At 46.7% G+C, this 21,654-nt stretch overlaps 1 protein-coding gene across 1 annotated transcript in view; it reads right to left on the bottom strand.

Annotated features, from left to right (window-relative positions):
• The window catches only part of LOC138492809 (uncharacterized), a 469,421-nt gene that overhangs the window by 34,143 nt on the left and 413,624 nt on the right, over positions 1-21,654 (bottom strand). Inside the window, exon 93 of the mRNA XM_069620163.1 lies at positions 4,168-4,238. Coding sequence (XP_069476264.1) covers positions 4,168-4,238 — 71 coding nt within the window. The remainder of the gene's footprint in view (positions 1-4,167; positions 4,239-21,654) is intronic.

The raw sequence follows: 21,654 nt of genomic DNA, 5'->3' as shown, positions 1-21,654 counted from the left end.
AAGTAAGAACAGCACAGACATATAACATTATGTCCTGTTGGCACATAATGTCCATATTGCATTATAGTCAGTTAGCACAGAATGGCTAGATTACAGTGAATCAAGTAAGCAGATCATGGATGATTGCATTACATTCAGTGAACAGAGAATGGTCACATTACATCATATCCAGACATAACAGAATACCCAGAATTGGAAGGTTAACACATCATGGCCAAATATGCGTAAGTCCTTTTCTCCCGTCGTGTTATCATTCTATTATGCCCAAACAGCCCGTCATGGTCCAGGTATGCCCGTTTAGCACATCCTGGCTCAATAGCAGCATAGCCAGTTGGCCCATCATGTTTCAATGTACCGTTAGCACATCAGTAAGCAAATGTAAAGCCCCCACTGAGCCGACCCTATCACATGAAAGCGATGCAGGTAAATACTGTGGAGTGTTTGCAGAGATGAAATTGGGTTTAATGTGTCTTTTCTATCCAGCGCTTTGATATGCGGCCCATCACCATACCCAGATGTATTCAAAGGAGAGGTTAGACTAGGGATAGAGTGGGCGAAGCGTTCTTCTACTTTTCATAAATCTACCCACAACATCCCCTGATGCTATTTCAACTGTGACAGAACATAGCTGTTCAGCTCCGAGGACTGACTGGTGTGTTTTCATTCTTTTGTGAATAGATTACATTATATCCAGTCGGCACAGTGCTTTACTTGCCCAGCTAGGCTCTACAGTCCCGCTGACTGAGTGGAACCTAGAAGTAGGCAACGGATTGTGGTGACACTACAGAACAGTGTCATTTCACTTCCTGTGCCCCAATGGCTGCCCCATCTAGCTAATGCAAGAGGGTGGCAATGCAGGCCCGTGGATGAGAGAGTAGGGAGCCTGTGATCCTCTGCTGCGGTGTCTGACCCTGCTCTCCAGCTGCCTGGGGGGAGGGAAAGGGGGGGGGATTCTGCATGTATTAGTGTTCCTCAAATGAGAGGATGCACTCATCCAATACCATCAGCACCTTCCATACACATGGCATCAGCTAACAATCAGCCGACACTACACACATGCTATATCTGCTTTGAGGAAATGCAAAATGATAAAGCCTTGCCTTTTCTATATAGAATGCCTATATGTCTGTTTATGTATGGACTTCCCTGGTCGTCAGTAAGCAACCTGTGCATTGCTGAAGGGAGAGACTTTATTTGTGTAATGACTACAGGTCTTAAAATATGAACGATTTTGCAGTCTTTTTTTGCCTTGATTTCCAAAAATGCAAAGTAAGTGATAGGCCTTGAAGATGAATGCTTTATGTGCTCTGGTTCTGGGCTGGTAAAAGTACCAATGCCCCCTTTCTTTCATTGGGGCCGGTCTGGGAAGATTCAATTTGGCAAAGGGTTGCAATGAGCGAGCCTAAGTATCTGGCTAGGCTTGGCGTAAAGGTCATCCTGAAGGTTATCCTTAGGAAATGGAATGCAAACTGACCACAGTTGCCAAAGATCCACCCTTAACCACAGTCTCAACATGTTTGCACCCACTGGAGAAGTGTCCAAAAGTTACATTTAGAATGAAAGGATCCCATGAATTATGAAGAAAACTCATCATCATCACCCCACTCCTTGAGGAAGGAAACTCTGACCCAGCCAATCACCAACAAACAGATCATAGGAGAAATCGTACAAAAATAGCAGCCAAACAACTCCAGAAACCCACCGGCTTCAGAGGCGCCAGTCATGATTTAGACCTTGGAGAGACACAGCATCTACCAGGCTATATATCAAGGGGAAACTCCTGAGGCCTGCAGCCCACAACACCCCTGCAGTCCTCTTCCTTCTCAACATGTGCACATGCTATGACATGGTCAACCACTCTAGACTACGTTGCGACTTCACCACTCTATGGGTTTTCACAGGGTAGCCCTGAAATGGCTTGTTTCCCTTCTTCCAAGCCACCCATCCCAAAGTAGATGAAAAGGAATGGTCAAAGGCTGTTATCAACATATGGGGCATCTTGCAAGGCTCGGATTCTCCTCTTGGCTTTTTAATGCCTACATGTATCCAGTTCCATGTAATAATGTCCCCACAAAAATGTCTCCTGACAAAAAAGTAGCAGTTTTATTACATTGAACATGCGGGGGACACCCCCGCAACCCTGCATTATTATTTTTTTTAAATGGGAACAGGGGACATCCCCGCAACCCGTCTCCATACATAATGTCACCATATATAATGTTGCCAATGGCTTTTTCCGGCGACATTATGTATAGGGTCATTATGTATGGGCACATTTTTACCTGATACCATGTATCCATTGACCGATATCATCAAACCATATCCCACAGCCTTCCGGATGCAGCACAAACAATAACAATGTACCTTTCAAAGCTTCAAGACTGAATGATAGACTATGATTCATGCCTCAATGCACAACATTAGAAATAATGGGCCTCATTACGAGTATGGAGGTAGCCATGCCACTTTTAGCGGCATAGCTACCCCCATACCGGGTACCGGGTTCCTGGAATGAGGAATTACCGGGCCATTCTCACCTTGGAGGGCCCAGTAATTCACTTTCTTGGAACCCGGACCCGGTACATCACCATTCCCATTTAAGCGCCCACAGGGCTCAATGGGAATGGGGAGGATGCTAACAACGGGCCCGTTAATGATGGGCCCGTTGTTAGCATCCTGGTCTGCTCGCGGGACCCGCTAAGAATGTCTGGTAACACCAGGCGTCCTTTGCGGGACCCGTGAGCAGACCTCGTAATAAGGCAGTAGGGGGTTAAAGGCGCCGGCAGCACTACCGGCACCGATAACCCCCTACCGCCTTCCTCGTAATGAGCCCCAATGTCTGTAAGCCGGTCAGTGGCCTAGCACCATGCCTTCACTTGACCAATTAGGATGGCCATTCCACCCCCACCAATCAAAGAAGCCAGATCCCAGAAGGTGGTCTATGCTTCAGATCTATCAGGCTAGAGGTGGGGAGGGGGAAGAGGATACAATGTGAAGTGGGGAGTTTGAAATGGGCTGGGGAGACCAATTGTTGTAGAACACTTTCACTTTATTGGGGGTAACCCGGGGGAAATTTGCGAGATTGCAGTGCTAACGTTGCAAGAAACGCGCTTGGAAAAATAAATGCGCCATGCCAAGAGTAACAGGTGGTGATGGGAAAGTGTAATGGAGGAAGAACACAGTGGATGGGTGTGGGGAGCCAAGAAAAGAGTAGGGGACACATGCTAAGTGCCAATGAGGATGAGAAAGACTTTTTAATATTTGAGCGTTTTCCAGTTACCACAACAATATGTAAAATATATGTGCCAATGTTTCAAACATGGACTGATCACATTTACTAGGCAAGGGGCAGAGGGTCTTTGGCAACAATAGGGTAACATGCACAGTGGTAACAGCCATTCGCAGTGGAATGCAATCGTCATGGCTGTGGCAAGTAAACCCTGAGGATATTGGCCATGGCTTGTGGCCTACTGAAAATGGCCAAAGGACAGTAGATCCTGAGGTCCCTAGCGAGTCCCTAGCAGGTTATGGGCCTTGGCCAGTGGGCAGTGGCCTTAGGGCAGTAGACAGTGGCCTTCCCTCTGTTACAATCATTGGGGCAGAAGGGACTGTGGCTGTGAGAGAATCAAGGTGAGCGGATGACTCGCATCAAAGCCCTTGAAATTCAGCAGGTGTGGGAAGTGATGACCATCTTAACTCTGCGCCTCCCCCTGTTGCAAAGTCCACGAGCACACGCATGATATCCCATGACATACAAATGCCCCCATGATGTCATTTTCGTCATTGTGAATCTCTATATATATTTTACTTAATTGAGCATTACGTTTCCATAGCAATACCCTACGCCTGCTGGTAAATTGTTGAGGTCTGTTTTTGTTGGCTCACTTTATCCTCTGTACATTTCAATATTCACTATGAAACATAGCACTGAAACACTCTTTCCATCCCAGTTGCCCTGCATGATGCCACACTGCCATGTTAAAGACAACTGGGCAACCTCCGCGCCTTCTGCCAGGCACTGCTCATGACGTCAGAGATGACCTAACTGATGGCATGGCAAATGAGTGAGCTCCACTTCACGCGAGGGCACCCTGGTGGGTACTGGTGTTAAAACATGTTGCGCCCATGTCCCACAAGAACTGCCTTCTGCTCATTCTGTGTACTCACGATGTGTTTGTGGTGACCTCATTCTTGTAAAACAAATACTTCACTGGCATGTTTGCAATGAGGGTCTGAACCTGTGAAAGAAAAAAAAAGCGGTTACAATGCATTTTGTCTGGGCCCCCACTAAAAGAAAAAAGTACTGTCCTTCAATAACATCACACATCAATTTACATGGCTGGGGCAAAACGTGTCCTCTCGCCCTTGTGACATGCCCAGAGAAGGAGAACGATTGGCCCTGTGCCAAAAGGGTGATGTAGACTCTATAGTAGAAGGCCCCTCTGGGGCAGAAGGTGGATTTGTCAGGCCTGTGAAACTCCTACCTCGTAAGTGCATTTGGAACACAAGAAACCTTTAGTCCTCCGTACCTTCTCTAATATGGTTATCCAGAGAATGTCATGCAAGAACCGTCACTTGGACCTCTTGGTCACAAAAGTGCCAAATTCTGGCTGACCCCTTCCTGAAAGCACCTAGCGCTCACCCCAAGAGTTCAATGTGAACAACAATATAGGACTATTATTAAGCATCTCTTTCTCTAGCCCCTTATCCATCCCTTGTCTCGGGAGGATAGCTCAGGGGCAACGTGCTCATCTTGGAAGCGAGACGACACAGAGCAACACAGGTTCGATCCCCACATCCCTGCTTAAAAACCTCTGGGTATTAAGCGTGTTATAAATCACCAATTATAATTATAGCCATGAGGTTCATTTCCTCTGTGAAGGGACTGTCACCAGGTAGCAGCCTTGAACTTATTTTGCAGCAATGTATCACCTCATCTTGTTAGTGTACTGGATTCTTAAAACCAGGTGCCTTTTGGCGAAATGGTCAGGTATGAGGCAGCCATGGCTATTAAGAGTAATGAGAGCTTCAACCTACTTGCCAGGCATTTGGGCAGGTAGCAGGTTTTGGGTATTTGGGCAGATTGGCAAAGAAGTTGACAATTGTAACTCTGGCTTATTCTAGACTTTGGGATTAATTCACAGAAGAGTTTTATGATGAAAAAGCCTCATTGGAAAATGCTTTGTGAGTAAGGTCCTTACTCTTCTCTTTCCAGGAGAAAGTCAGATGTATTTCTAGTAACTGCTTTCTAAATGAGTCTCTCTCCAGGAGCAAGCCAAGCTTACTTCAGACTTAGCACCTGTAACATCTTTTTGAATCAATGAGGCACATCATGAGTTTGCCGATTCGGAAATAAGGTTCCGGTAATAATGTGTACCAGCACCTTTCCATGCCGGCAAACTCCGGGGCCTCATCACGAGTTTGACGGTAACCCTTAAATGCGGCAGTAACGCTATTACCGCCGCATTTAAGGGTCCGCCAAATCACGGGCTTGACGGATTTTCCCCCAGCTCTGAGCTGGGGGAAAATCCACCGCGATTTTGCCAATTTTTGGCGCTATGACCGCTGGCAGTATTACCGCCAGCGGTAATAGCGCCGAACTTGAATGGGAAATTCCTGAATGGGCCCAATGGGGAATGGTGATTTACCGTTCCGCCAAACCCATGATCCGGCGCTAATAGCGCCTAGGGGTTTAGCAGTACAGCTAATAGCCCCGGCGGTAATACCGCCAGGGTTAGCGCCCAACTCGTGATGAGGCCCCAAGTGTGCTGATAGGGGCTGTGATCTACCAGCAGGCCTGACCTGCTGGGAGTTCAGGACTCTATCGGCAGACAATTGCCACAATCACTGCAATCACTGGCACCGGTATTACCGGTGCCGGTCATTGTGGCATGCCTATCCCATTTTAACTTGAGTAATCCCCAGTTGCAATACCAAACTGCAGTTTTAACTCGACATGGCATGGATATTGACGCGAGAACGCTGGGACCATGATGGGAGCAACTGACTTGAATTGCCGCTGACGACTCTAGCCAAGGAACGTCCCCCACGGGTCTCGCGACTTGGCTTGTGACTCCATGGGAATGCGAGATTACCGTCATGTACGCCACCCATAATATCCCGGTAACACCGGATATCGGGTGGTGTAGACGTTACAGTAGTCCCCGGTGCCTTAATTTCTTACTTTACAACCTAACTTAGTTCAAAACATTTCTCCGGGATTTCTCTGGGTATTGAAGTGGGAGAATGGAGGAAACGGCTCCCAACATTCTTGTCCCACCCTTGGCCTAAAGGATCGCGGCCCAGACACCCACCAAGAGAGGAGTTCGCCCACATCCCAGCTGATCAAGTGCCTTGGTACAGGAACATACGGATGTGCCCACCAGCATGCCACAACCTTGCCGGCGCCTGCGGCTCGGAGGGACTCGACTGAATCATCGTGCACCATGCTGACTCATCGTTAGAGATGCCATGACGACCTAGTCAGCAGACAGAATGCCGCGTAACATATACACTGGACATTCCCACACCAATCCGCACGAAGAACATACTCAGTGCCATGACGAAGGTGACAGACACACTCATAGACGCGCATCTTTATTATTTTTCACTTAGGCTCCTTAAAATGCAGAAACGCAAGATGCATAATGAACCCATTTAAAAGCTTGCTTACGCTTCTCCTAAACCTATATGCAACTACAGAAGAACCTAATGAAGACACAATAACATGGACAAAAGCAATACGGCACCATAACTTAAAGCACCTGTGTACCAAACGGTTCCGCCTATACACTGGGCCCAAGTAGGCCTCAAGCAAGAGTTTCCATGAACATTGCAACGAGTAAAAGTAAAGTCGCTGATCCTGCAGGATGAGCCCGGCTAAGGCAGACAGTCAAGGACACGATGTTGCTAAATTAACATACCACAAGCCAACATCAAGGTCACCTCCCAAAATAAGTAAAACGCACAGTGGAAAATACAATATTAATTGTGCAGAATTATGCCTCAAACACGGTCTCACCTCACGTGACCAAGCCGAACCTGCCAGAGTGCCAGATCCGGGAGGCGAGAGAGGGACCTGGGTACCCTGCTTCAAAGGCCAGGCAGATACAGGCGAACGTCTCAAAAGACATCTGCAGCAGTGGGAGTAACCGGCCGTCTAGCATATGAATAAGTCTTTCGTTGTCTGCGCATATCACTAATGAAACATTGTTGCAAATGACAGGTGCATCGCGAGCTGGGAACTACGATGGTCCCACACTGGGGAGCTCGCGTGTGGACCAATCAGAACCTGAGGCTCCTATCACAGACGCCACTAGCACTGACCAATCCTCAGGGGCTTCCATGTAACAATTTTCATGAATCAATTTGAAGGGACAACCCATGTATACCACCTGACTAACCCTCATCCAACAGTGGAGCTCTCTATATGTGTGCTATACTAACCCTACCACTCAAGGAGCCAATCCCGAGTGGCAATAGGTTTTTTGCTAACTTTCCCAAGTGACGCAAGTAGCGCGTCATACTAAGGTAAAAAGGGCCTGCGAGCCCATGGTGAATTGAGAGAGTGTCAGGACGGACGCGTACGTTCCTTGACCCATCCCTGCCGTTTGTTCAATAAACAGCAGAATCACCTTGCTTCTTGTGTGTGCCTCATACTCATTTTTGGGATACACGGGAGGAGTTGGGGCCTCCCTGCCTGGAGGTCCGCGGACGGCTCTGCCGGCCCCGGGAGAATTTCCCCCCGACAAGTTGGAGGCACTGCTGAGATCTGTTTGAGGTCAACTTTTATTTTTATTTTTCCGAGTGCCCCTGTTGCTTGGAGGCCCGACGGCGCGGCCCCCTCTGCCGCTGCCCCCTTTTGAGGACTACAGGACCATCGCGGAACTGCGAGAAGACCGGACAGCGCAATCCGGATATTGGCCTTCGGGAGCCGGTTGAGAAGTGTCCCGCCCGCGGTTGGCGAGTGTCCAGACGTGGTCCAGACGAGGGGAGGTGGCGAGCCGCTTGGAGGGGTGCACGCGGTCGAGCAGCCCCACATCAGGAGCACTTGGTGAGTATGCCACGCACAACAAACAATGTGAAATTGTGAGGGAGGGGGGAGAAATTGAATGTGGAAGACGGGAGGTGTTATACAGGTGCGCGGCGAAGGCTTGAGAAATTAGTGTTAAAAAATGAATGAATGGTAGCTGGACAGGTGTGTGAGCAGTGAGCTACGTTACGAGAGAGATGGGGGCGGAGAACGAAAACATCACGTGTAGCGGCCCGGAGATATTGATTGGCAGAGGTCGCGATTACGTGTAAAGGGTGTGTGTGCATGCGCGGTTTCCTACGATTTGGTGATTATTGATCAATGAGTAGATGAGGATCCCTATTGATTGAGCAAGACACTCGATAGATAGATGACGGTTCCCTGTAGGCGGTAGCTAGCTGGTTGCCTAAATACGGAAGATAATTGGCTGGTTAAGCCCTCCTGTTGAGGGGCGTATCACACGCGAGGCGACGCAGCGTGCGCAGTCCGATTATATATATATTGTTGATTACCTTGTTCCAGGTGTGACAGGAAGACAGCTGTGGGGTTAACCGGGGTAGATTACAAGTGTATTAAAAATTTACTAAGTAATTTGAAGAAGTCGGTGACGTCACCAGTAGGGCTCTCATAGGAAATATCGAAGCACAAATATCTTTCGTTTTGAGCGCGGTGGGGAAAAGAGTTGTGGTAAGGGAGTGGAAACGGAGATAAACGATAATAAGTTGATCAAGGGAAGGTGAAACAAGGGACGTGGCTGCGCACGGAGAACGCCGGCCACAGTAAGGCATAAGAGGGAGGAGAAACAAGCGGGACGGCGGTATAGGAACGTAAACAAGGGGTACGCAACCGCAGGGGGTTACGTGCACCTCGGCCGCAGGGGGCCGTAGAGGTGGGAAAGAGAGAAAAGAATATACTAAATTTAAATAACATAAAATTATTGTTGGATTACCACAAAGAGTAACAGCTATCAGCTAGGGGAGGGACAACGAGTGTAGAAGCTACCATGTCATACGGGGCGGGGTCGGGAGGGTGGGGGAACACTCTCACCACCCCACTACAACACATATGCAAAACATTATCACCCCATAGAGAGAAACTTATAAAATACAGCATTGAATGGACACAGGGGACGGACAACAAGATGACGACACAATGGCCCCCTAACGGTAGCTTCGACCCCTATACCCAACACTCGCTATTGACTCATTTGCACAACACATACAAGGGGAAGAAGTTAATTAACCATGTCGAAATGTTCAATTTATGGAGAATGTTCCAAGGATCCCGACCAGGACCGAACGGAATGTTTGTTATGGGTGGAACGATGGAGGAAGGAAAGATAAAGGAAGAGGGGAAAAGGGAGAGTGAAACTGAAAACGAAACGGGAAATGGAGGAGGGGGAGAAGAGAGGAATAGTAATATAAGCAAAAGGAAATAAAACAGGAACAGCCAGAAGATATACCCATAGTGAAGGTGGTAAAACAAGAAGGGGGGTTATATCCTCTAACGGAACTACGAAGAATGGTTGAATTAAGAGCGGCTGAAGGATATTCGAACCCGATATATAGCCCACCACCATATGCGGCTACGGGTACTTCAACGGGAGGGGGACAGAGCGACGCAGCAGGATCAGCCTGCACAAAAGAGCAGCCAAGAGAAAGAGGGTACAACGAAGAACAGATACCTGGAATAGGACAGGACGAGTGGGTGGCTGCGCAGGTATTATTAAAATTGCGAGGATCATTGACAGAAAAGGAGGATGAGATAGTGAGGAAAGTGGAAGAGGATGAAAGAAAGGGGAGTAAAGGGATAGGGGTAGAGCGCAAATTGAAGAGAGAAGAGCTGTTAAGAGAAAAGGAGGAGGTTTTGGAGGAGCGGCTAGCGGAACTAAGAGATGAGCAAAACACACTGATCAAACAATTAGAAAGAGAGGAAAGAGAGAGCGCACGGAAGAAGAAAGAAAGCAAGGAGGAGCTGGACAAAGTAAAGGAACGAAATGAAGAAAAAAGGAGAGAGGGAGAAAGGGTGAAGAGAGCAGCAGACAGAGAGTCAAGAGCAGTACTGCGCGACAAAAAGAGGGAAGAAGTAGAGGAAGAAGTAAAACTGGAAACATATAGAAGGAAGCTGCTATCAGAAACAACGAGGAAATACGAAGAACGGAAACTGATAGAGGAAATATTAGAAAAAGAAAGGGCGAGATGGGAAAAACAGCAAGAGGAAGAAAGAGTGATGGGAAGAGCGGACATAAAAACACTAGAGGAATACATAAAGGAAAAAGAAGAAATTGGTGGAAGTAAAGTTGTAAGCAATACAGGAGAGAGAGGAGGAAAATGGGGAGGAGGACTAGTAAGTACGCACCTGTACAGAGACCAGGAAGAAGCAACGACATCGCAACAAAGGGGAACAACTGATAAAGCAAGGAATGAGGAATTAGATCTAATAACCTACGAACAGTAACAATAAAAGGGGAAAAGACTGAGTGGGGAGGCCTAGAAGGATTTTGTAGTGAGGAAGAAGAAGGGGGAGATAGCAGAAGGGAGAGTTTAGATAAACTATATATAACTAGGACAAACAGAGAATCACCATGGATATGTAAGAGAATGGAGGAGGAGGGGGGATATGAGGAAGACGATAAAGGGTTAGTAGTTAACGAGACACATGCAGTTACGCCATCACCCCCCGGCCCAACATGTTCCACCACCCTACGCTCATCGCGTATAATAGCACGGTCTAACTTAGCGCCCTTCCCGCGTGACCTGACCCCTTATGCAGGGAAGCTTAGGGACCTTCCTGGACGAAGGATGAGAGAACACCCACACACGCCCATAACAGATAAAGTGATAAACATAAGTAATGAACGGAAGGGAGGTAAACAAGATAAATACGATATGAGACAAATTGATGATGTAAACGTGAGAGAAGGGGAGGAGGGATGTACAGATGCGATCGTGTGGGACCCAAAAGGTAAACACGAACATAATGTGATGCCACTTCTGGAAAGGGGAGGGGTCAGACCACAATACGTCCCCTGGAAACATGCAGACAAAGAAAATATAAAGTGCAGACTCCCATCACTAAGCGGAGGTGCTGGTAAATGGATATACGAAATGGAAAAACACACTGCAGGACAGAAGTTGGCAGTGGGGGACGTAAAAGGATTGTTGATATCAATATTGGGGGATGCAGCAGACGATATCTGGAAGAGGGCGGGCTTTCCCGGGGTAACAATAACAAACACGTCACATGATGGGGCACCATTCGCGAACTGCAGACATGCATTATGGCAAGCCTTAAGGGTACAGTACCCAGACACATCAGACATAGGGGCTATTACTTCACGCAAGATGAGGGACAACGAAGATCCTGTCAATTATATCCAGGAAATTCAAGAGAAATGGCGCATGGAGACTAGGGAACCGTGGGACAAGACACCAGCAATATTCTACCACATACTAGTACAAGGACTCCCAGACGTAGTACAAAAACAACTGAAGAAAGTAGTGGGGATGGAAGCTAAAGCTTGGCCAGAAATACAGCTGACTATAGTACACCATTGCAGAACATGGCGAGAAAAGGTAAGACAGAAGGAGGAGGATAGAAAAATAGAAGAGGCTAAATTAGTTCAGAAAAAACTGAATAAATATACAATGGAAGGTGCATTAATAACCACACCTCCAATAATGTCTCAAAGCCCCACACAAGTAGTGGCTGCACAGGACCCCACTCAAATTCAACAATCACTGACCATAGCACAACAACACTCACAACTCCCACCGTACACAACCAACATGAGTGGAATTGGGTATTATAACTACAGCAGGGGGCGGGGAGGAATGTTGAGAGGAAGAGGATTTGGATATAACACACAACAACAAGGGGGTGGGTTTAGAAACTATTACCCTACCAGACAGCCAGTATATCAGGATAACACAGGAAATTTCCCATGGCAGAGTAGGGAGCCACCAGTGTGTTGGATATGCGGAATGGTAGGGCACATGTCACGTACATGTAGAGTGAGACCAAGCTCACAATATTGGAACGAGCAGGGGAAACAAGGGCTCACACAAGAACAGCAGACAACCCAACAACAGCAGATATTACCAACGGGAAATGACCAACAACATCTGATAACTCAACCACAAACATATTCACCTCAACAACAACAGATGATGGCTCCGCAACAGCCTCAAACACAGCAAGTGCAACAACCTGCACAAATACAAAACAACATTGCACCTTCTACCAGCATACAACCACAACAAACACAACTGGGTAGGGTGACGATTTTAGGACATAACCCTTACACGGGAAGTGGCCAATCATTATACCCCCAATAGGACAGCCCACAGATGGCCTTGGTGTGTCCCATCCTGTCAGTAACACCCAATAGTGCGGAGGAGCCACGCATAGAGGTGATGATAGGTGACAAAAAATTATCATTCCTTGTTGACACTGGGGCAACCCGGTCATGCATAAGGGAGGGTAAATTCAAGATGTCAGGTGAAGCTATGAACACACAAGGGTTCTCTGGGGCTAGAGGATTGGTTCCTTTTACTGATAACGTTCCCTTATCAATAGGAGATTACGATATGTCAGTTCCACTATTGTATTATAGGGCCTCACCAGTGAATATAATGGGAAGGGACATCATGAGCAGACTAAATATGACGATCTCCTTCACGGAGGATGGCATAATATGCTCAACCCCAGGAATTAATATGCTTACTGCACGACAAATACTGCAAGCATACTGTGGACAGACAGTGGTTAGGGCGGAGCCAACGGATGGTGAACTATTCCAATATGGGACGGATATGGCAATTGCATGGTTGCCGGGAATTGAAGGAAAAGTTTGGAGGAGACCGGCAGCCTACTTGTTTAGACCTGAGACACCAACAAACGAACAAGAAGGAAAAGTGATTTCAGTAAGCATAGAGAGCATATTGGCAACTGCCGATTACATAACGGTTCATGCCCAAGACAGAGAAGGAAGAGCATGGAGGGCGGTGATAGCTCTAGCAGAAGGGTGCAGACTAACCCAGGTGTCAGATGAGGAACTGTTTTCAGAAGGAAAGGAAGAAGGCGAAATGGTGTTTATGATGAGTGTGGATATTTGGTTAAAAATAAATCACAAACAAGTAGCACAAAAAATGGCAATGGCACTTGAAGCACCTACATCTACACCGGTCCCATTTTTTGACGAAGATATGGCAAAAGTACCTACATCATTATGGACTATCAGTCCCTATGACGTGGGGTGCATAAAAAGCATTGGAGGAGTAAGGATAAAATTGAAAAAAGGTGCAATACTACCCAGAGTGAAACAATACCCACTGTCAAAAGAGGCAGATGAGGGCATATATGAAACAATTACAGCCCTCATAAAAAATGGCATATTGATCCCATCGGAATCACCATGTAACACTGCCGTCTACCCAGTACGCAAGGCTAAAGGGGGTTCTTGGCGCTTCATACAGGACCTCAGGCCCTTGAACAACATAGTTGAAGCAGAGTATCCAATAGCAGCAAACCCAGCCACAATTTTGTGTGGCATTCCAGCAGAGGCATCGCGATTTACGGTGATAGACCTTAAAAATGCCTTTTTCTCAATACCCCTACACCCAGACTCCCAAGACCTGACTAGCTTCACCTACAGGAACACAAAGTGGAAACACACCAGACTACCACAAGGTTACTGTGAGTCACCCTCAATATTTAACAGAGTAATACAAATGGACTTAAGTAATATTGACGTAGAAAGTACAGTACTACAATATGTTGATGATATAATAATTTGCAGCACAAATGAGAGGAAATGCAGAGAAGACTCAGTAAAAATGTTGACAATTTTGGCAGAAAAAGGGTATAAAGTAGAAAAGGAAAAATTACAGTACTGCCAGGAACAGGTACTTTATATTGGCCAACTCATATCACAACACGGAAGAAACATCGCACCACAGAGGGCACAGGCCATTTCGAAAACACCCCTACCACAAACAGTAAGGGAACTACAACAGTTCCTGGGACTATGCAACTATTGCAGAGCATGGGTATTTGACTACAGCTCATACATAGGGCCTCTGCTTGAGGGACTAAAAGAAGCTAACAGAGGGGGGAATAAGCTGAGGTGGACAATGGAAATGAGAGAAGCTTTTGATGAACTAAAAGACGCTATATCCACTGCCCCAGTGCTAGCCTCCCCAAACTATGAACGCCAATTCTTTATATTTTCACATTGCGACTCAGCTGTAATGAAAGCAGTACTGGCCCAAAAAACAAGCATGGGTTACAAGCCAGTAGCATTCTACAGCGGCCATCTAGACCCTGTCATGTTAGGACATTTTCCTTGCGAACAAGGCCTCGCCGCAGCTGCCTTCGCGGTGGAAAAGGCATCAGCAATTACTATGGGGTGCCCAACCACTTTGTTTGTGGAACATGCACTATTTTCAATATTAAACAAACCCAAATCTACATTAACAACGCAAAGGGCATCAGGCTATGAGATCATTTTGTCCAGACCGGAATTATCAATAGTTAGATGCAACACGGTTAACCCTGCAAGGTTCATAGCAGAAGAAATTGAGGAGGGGGACTATGTACACGATTGCACACAGACAACCGAAATGTACTCATGTACCAGGAAAGTTGAAGAAAACGCACTAGAGGGGGGTGAGCTGTTGTTTATTGATGGGTCATCAACAATTGACCAATCTGACGAGATCAGGCGAACAGGGGCGGCTGTGGTGAAAATGACAGAAGTACCTGTGTGTGTGGCGATGAAATGTGTACAATTACCACAACATTACTCTGCTCAAGCGGCCAAATTGGTTGCACTGATCTTGGCGTTGAAGGAAAGCTTTGACAAACGAGTGACCATATACTCCGACAGTGCATATGTCACATCCACTGTCCATTCAGGGTTGTCTAAATGGAGAAGAAGAGGTTTTAGGAGAGCTGATGGCACTCCTGTGCAACATGCTCTCTTGCTGGCTGAACTAATAGAAGTAATAAATGATCCCCAAGAATTAGCTTTGGTCAAATGTACGGCACATACAAATGGTGACGACTATGTGTCGAAAGGAAATGCGGCAGCAGACGCACATGCAAAGTATGCTGCATATTTTGGTGAGGTATGGAACCCCCCAGAGTCAGAGAGAGGGAGAGGGAGGGGGATATCTAGAGAGATGTTAATACGAGAAGGGTACACCCACCTCCCAGCCACCTAGATAATGGAACTACAAGCAGGAGCACCAATGGCAGAAAAAGAAATATGGGTAAAAAGAGGATGTACAATGTCACCAACTGACGCCCTATGGCGCCAGGACAACAGTGGAAAGATGGTAATGCCACTGGCCCTATTGAACACCGCCCTGAGTCAACTATACCACCCAGCTCACACTGGCAAGGAAGTAATTGCAGCACGAATTAGGGAAGACTGGTTCTGCCCCGAGCTAAACTCCCATGTCACAAACTTCATCAGCAATTGTCTTACATGCCAGCAGTTCACGGCCGGTCACACTCTGAAGGTGATAAAAGGTACTATACCCCGGCCAGAAGGACCCTTCCTACATATACATATTGACTATGTTGATATGATCAACGTATGTCAAGGAAATAGGTATATGATTGTAGTAGTATGCCCATTCTCCAGGTGGATTGAAGCAGGACCCTGCTCACACCCAGATGCATTCAGGGCAGCAAAGTTCTTGGTGAGGGAAGTTTTCCCCAGATGGGGAGTGTGCGAAGTGCTGCGGTCGGATAATGGCCCGCATTTCGCTAACGAAATGTTCCAGCACATCACATCCCTCTTGAACATCAAGCATAAATTTGCATGTGCATACCACCCACAGGCCAACGGTGTATGTGAACGCCTGAATGGCCTGTTGAAAGAGGCAATTGCAAAAATACAACAAAGCACAAAAAAGAGTTGGCTATATTGCCTTCCATTAGCCCTATTTGAGCTGAGGAACAGGCCTGGCTCCGACCACCACCTCACTCCTCATGAGGTGGTAACTGGACGCCAAATGCACCTTCCTCTGACACCAACATCAAGAGCATTTATTGACCACGAGAGCACTGCAGCTGTTTTTGGTGATGAAATGTACAAATATGTGTCTTCTTTGATTACTAGCGTTGTGTTTGTATCTCAACAGCTCGAGCGCATACGGGGCGGGTCTAAGAGCGACCAACAAGGAGAAGAGGATTCACCGTGCAAAATAGCTAAAGGTGACCACGTGTTACTATGCAACTTTAAAAGACAGTGGAACGATCCGCGTTTTACTGGCCCCCACTTGGTAGAGGAAGTATCAACAAGAGCAGTAAAGCTACAGGACAAACGCGCTTGGAACCATCTACACGACGTAAAGATCTGCAAACGCCAGACGCGCCCCAGCGCCACCGACAGGGCCGTTGAAAGAACAGCAACAGCATCTCCCACAGATGAAGTGACTTTTGATAGAACTTGCGACCCTCACCACCCCCCTGATTCCCCCGTGACAATTAATGACATTGATAAAAACAATATCCACCCACCCCACCCCATGGTCACACGATCAAAGAGTAAAACAAACCCCGCCATTTGAACCCTGAGCACCCCTGCCTGTATTATGCCCAACTAAATAATTTTTGAAAGACATTGTCGTACACATATACACATGTAAACACGCGATTGCTCTTTTTCTTTTTCTTTTTTTTCTCGCACACGCAGGTATCGCGTATTATTGTATTGTCAAGAATAATAAGCCATTAACAAGAGCTCACTGCCCAGGCGTAAATGCTACCCTCAGACTACAACTACCCTGAAGAATTATCACATCAATTTGTCTATCATATTAAAAGGCCAAAGTATCTAAAAAGAAGGAAGGTACGTGTGTACTACACGGCATTTATTTTGGCCATTGAACAATCAATGCCCCACCTCCGCCCTTACTTACCTGTCCTAAAAAATAGATCGCTTAGAGTGGCGTGGGAACAGCTCTTCGCCTGGGCATTGAACGATCACTTGATAGGGAGGGCTTGAAGAAAAAACTAACATCAATAACCAGCATATTGAGAATTTTCAGGCGGGCAACTTTAACTTCGCAAGAATAAGCTGCCGGACTGCAGCAAGGTAAGAGTAACATGCCGGTGAAATTAGCATTTGTAATAAAAATGTTAGGGATATTGGTAATCACCGGCTTCGTGGCTGCCTCTGTATGGCAGTATAGCTACGCTTTAAATATTTTGGCTGTACCCAAACCTAACATTACCCCACCCCCGGCTGCAACAGGTGTTACGACAGGTGGTACCAGACAAATTAGAGGAAAAGAAGGTAAAGTTAAACGCAGCACATACTCAGATCAAAAGGGTATTGATAGTTACATACAAGATTCAGCACACGTCTCAAACAACATGTGGTATCAACACATGACTAAAATAGGAAAACAGACAACGGAAGATAGCTGCTACGTGTGCTCCTTGATCCCATACTCCATGAACGCTGCCCGGACATTTGTTGCCACAGAAATTGATGAGAAGATGACACGATGCATAATATACCTAGCACTGTTCCAAACGAAAGGAAGGTTCCAAGGAACAACGGTACAACTGGTGTGGAAAACACGGGATACCTACCCTTACGAAAACAACTTCCTCAAGACATATTTGAGCTACCACAAGGCCAGTTTATCCAATGAAGCGTTTAGATATATAACCAGCGGCGCTGAAAAAGGAGACACAAAGAAAGTAACACAGCAGTACCTACCATGTGATTGGTATGCCACCGAAGTACCTGGTAAACAAGGGTGTTGGGAAAGGCCACTAATAACAATAACAGGAAAATTGTACCTGGGCGACAAATGGGATGTAGGTGTGGCCGGCAGCAATATGGCAACCCGAGAAGATAAGAAGAGCATTGCTGAACACAACCAAAGATGTTGGATGACTTGGGTTAAGTATATACCAATGCTGACATGGTTAGAGGAAGATGAAGATCCTATAACAATACTGCCACTGACCGCTCCCAAAATATGCTACATGCACAAAGGAAAAGTGGACGTGGGATTAAACACCAATTGTGCAAGTGTGACGGAGTTACCTGAGGGGGGAGCAGGAACAGCAGTAATAATGGACCATTACTGGGCCTGTGGAGAGAAGGCATACCACACATTGCCCCCTATGTGGAATGGCGTATGCTCAATGGTACACGTCAATGTACCATCCCTAGTGGTGCCAAAACAACATGTGAATATAGCAAACTTTCCCAAAATGAATGAAGGAAACAAGAGGAAAAAAAGATCCGCACCCACTGAAAGGGACTCAGAAAATAAAGACAACAGCAACAGCACTGTCCTGAACAACAACGACACTGTCGTGAGCAGGAAAAAGAGACAGGGAGAACCCCTGACAGGAAATTATCTATGGGGACGATCAGAAACAGCACTATCTTCAATACCCCCGGAACACAGACTATTCAGCAGAGCAGCAATGTTCTTCTCCTCGATAATACATCTGGGTGTTCAGGCATACGCAAACGCCAAATGGCTCCAGATAACAAGGTGGGAACTAATGATGACAATCAACTCTACAGTAAATGGATTCAACGCAATAAAAGAAGAATTGCGAGCAGTAAGAATGGTAGCACTGCAGAATAGATATGTACTAGACCTCCTCACGGCAATGGAAGGAGGAGTTTGCGCAAAGATAGGACAATCATGCTGCACATTCATTCCTGCTAACAACGCTGACAATGGCACACTGGCTGAAGCAGTATCACAACTGGCCCAGATGCATTCCAAGATGATGGACGGAAAAAAAGGTGTTGAGAAGGATGGAAGCTGGTTTTCAATATTATGGTCATGGATGCCATCCTGGCTATCAGATGGACTAAAGATAATAGTTTGGTGCATTGTCTTGGCTGGAGCTGCATTGATCTTAACAAAATTTTGGAAGGCTCGGAAGGCACGGACCACTGACGGAATGATAGAAATGGGTGGTATGCACCCCTTAATGCCAGCAGATGACGGTCCTCACACAAGCATAATAATACAAGAAAGAGAGAAGCTGCGCAACCAAATTATCACTAACCATCTAGATCCACCGTCCGTGAAGGTCGAAAATCCAAGAAATCCAAGGAGCTACATAGGGAAGTGGGTATACTGCGCCCCTGGAGGAGCTTGCCTATACATGTATTGGTCATTTGAAGACCATGTCAATCACTATGGACATCTGGGAGGAATTACGAAAATATGGAGAGTGAGAGGTGATAATGAAAATGATAAGTTTGTGGTCGATAAATCGACCAGAGGGGGGACTGAAGTGGGAGAATGGAGGAAACGGCTCCCAACATTCTTGTCCCACCCTTGGCCTAAAGGATCGCGGCCCAGACACCCACCAAGAGAGGAGTTCGCCCACATCCCAGCTGATCAAGTGCCTTGGTACAGGAACATACGGATGTGCCCACCAGCATGCCACAACCTTGCCGGCGCCTGCGGCTCGGAGGGACTCGACTGAATCATCGTGCACCATGCTGACTCATCGTTAGAGATGCCATGACGACCTAGTCAGCAGACAGAATGCCGCGTAACATATACACTGGACATTCCCACACCAATCCGCACGAAGAACATACTCAGTGCCATGACGAAGGTGACAGACACACTCATAGACGCGCATCTTTATTATTTTTCACTTAGGCTCCTTAAAATGCAGAAACGCAAGATGCACAACGAACCCATTTAAAAGCTTGCTTACGCTTCTCCTAAACCTATATGCAACTACAGAAGAACCTAATGAAGACACGATAACATGGACAAAAGCAATACGGCACCATAACTTAAAGCACCTGTGTACCAAACGGTTCCGCCTATACACTGGGCCCAAGTAGGCCTCAAGCAAGAGTTTCCATGAACATTGCAACGAGTAAAAGTAAAGTCGCTGATCCTGCAGGATGAGCCCGGCTAAGGCAGACAGTCAAGGACACGATGTTGCTAAATTAACATACCACAAGCCAACATCAAGGTCACCTCCCAAAATAAGTAAAACGCACAGTGGAAAATACAATATTAATTGTGCAGAATTATGCCTCAAACACGGTCTCACCTCACGTGACCAAGCCGAACCTGACAGAGTGCCAGATCCGGGAGGCGAGAGAGGGACCTGGGTACCCTGCTTCAAAGGCCAGGCAGATACAGGCGAACGTCTCAAAAGACATCTGCAGCAGTGGGAGTAACCGGCCGTCTAGCACATGAATAAGTCTTTCGTTGTCTGCGCATATCACTAATGAAACATTGTTGCAAATGACAGGTGCATCGCGAGCTGGGAACAACGATGGTCCCACACTGGGGAGCTCGCGTGTGGACCAATCAGAACCTGAGGCTCCTATCACAGACGCCACTAGCACTGACCAATCCTCAGGGGCTTCCATGTAACAATTTTCATGTATCAATTTGAAGGGACAACCCATGTATACCACCTGACTAACCCTCATCCAATAGTGGAGCTCTCTATATGTGTGCTATACTAGCCCTACCACTCAAGGAGCCAATCCCGAGTGGCAATAGGTTTTTTGCTAACTTTCCCAAGTGACGCAAGTAGCGCGTCATACTAAGGTAAAAAGGGCCTGCGAGCCCATGGTGAATTGAGAGAGTGTCAGGACGGACGCGTACGTTCCTTGACCCATCCCTGCCGTTTGTTCAATAAACAGCAGAATCACCTTGCTTCTTGTGTGTGCCTCATACTCATTTTTGGGATACACAGGAGGAGTTGGGGCCTCCCTGCCCGGAGGTCCGCGGACTGCTCTGCCGGCCCCGGGAGAATTTCCCCCCGACAGTATAAACTACGACTTGGAGGTATGTAGGCGCGTTAGCAACCACTGTTGATGCGTTAAAGGTTTGGATTAAAGTGATTGCACCATTTGGAAAAATAATATCAAGCGGGTGAGTTACAAAAGGAAAGCAACATTTATAGGCACTTAGGTCTGCAATTGAACCATTGGTGAAATCCACTCAGTTTGGAAAAGGAAAGAGTAGAACAGGCGGCTGCAATCTGAGAATCTGAGACACACTGCCAGGAAGGAGAAGTCATGAGAGGGGCGGATAGACCTATGGGCATCGAGAAGATTATATTCAAGTGCAAAGTGCACATGTAAGAGGCGTGTAAGTGCTGCCAACATGAATTGGCCTTTTAAAGTCAATCATAATGGGCCAGATTTATAAAAGGAAAGTAGAAAACGAGTACATTGAATCAGCTGCAGTGTGCCTCTGCAATCATTCTGGAAATGCTATTTTCTGTTAACTCACAAGACATTACAGGGTCAGTTCTCGAAACAAGGTACACTGCGAAGCTTACACCTGATTAGCCCCCAGTAAACCAGGAGTATGACTGTCCTCTTCAGGGGTAAGACAGAGTTACTTAGTGTAGCTAGTTGCCCCCCCCTCTTCTGCTTTATTGGCCATTGCGCATTGAGTTAAATGTTGATGTAAAATACATGTTGTAAATTTAGCTACGAAAGGGGACCTTTTGTTCCCATTCGCAGGGGCAAAACATGTGCTGAAACTAGCTTCTGGGACAGGGTTTTGTGAAGGACCAGTTCTTCTTTTAGGCCTTGAAACAGGTGTTAACATAAGCAATGTCTTTCCGTTGTG

Source organism: Ambystoma mexicanum, chromosome 10, assembly GCF_040938575.1.
Source record: "Ambystoma mexicanum isolate Mex_15411 chromosome 10, UKY_AmexF1_1, whole genome shotgun sequence".
NCBI classification, from domain to species: Eukaryota; Metazoa; Chordata; class Amphibia; order Caudata; family Ambystomatidae; genus Ambystoma; species Ambystoma mexicanum.
The sequence above is the reverse complement of the archived record's forward strand: the minus strand, read 5'-3'. Positions and strand labels throughout refer to the sequence as shown.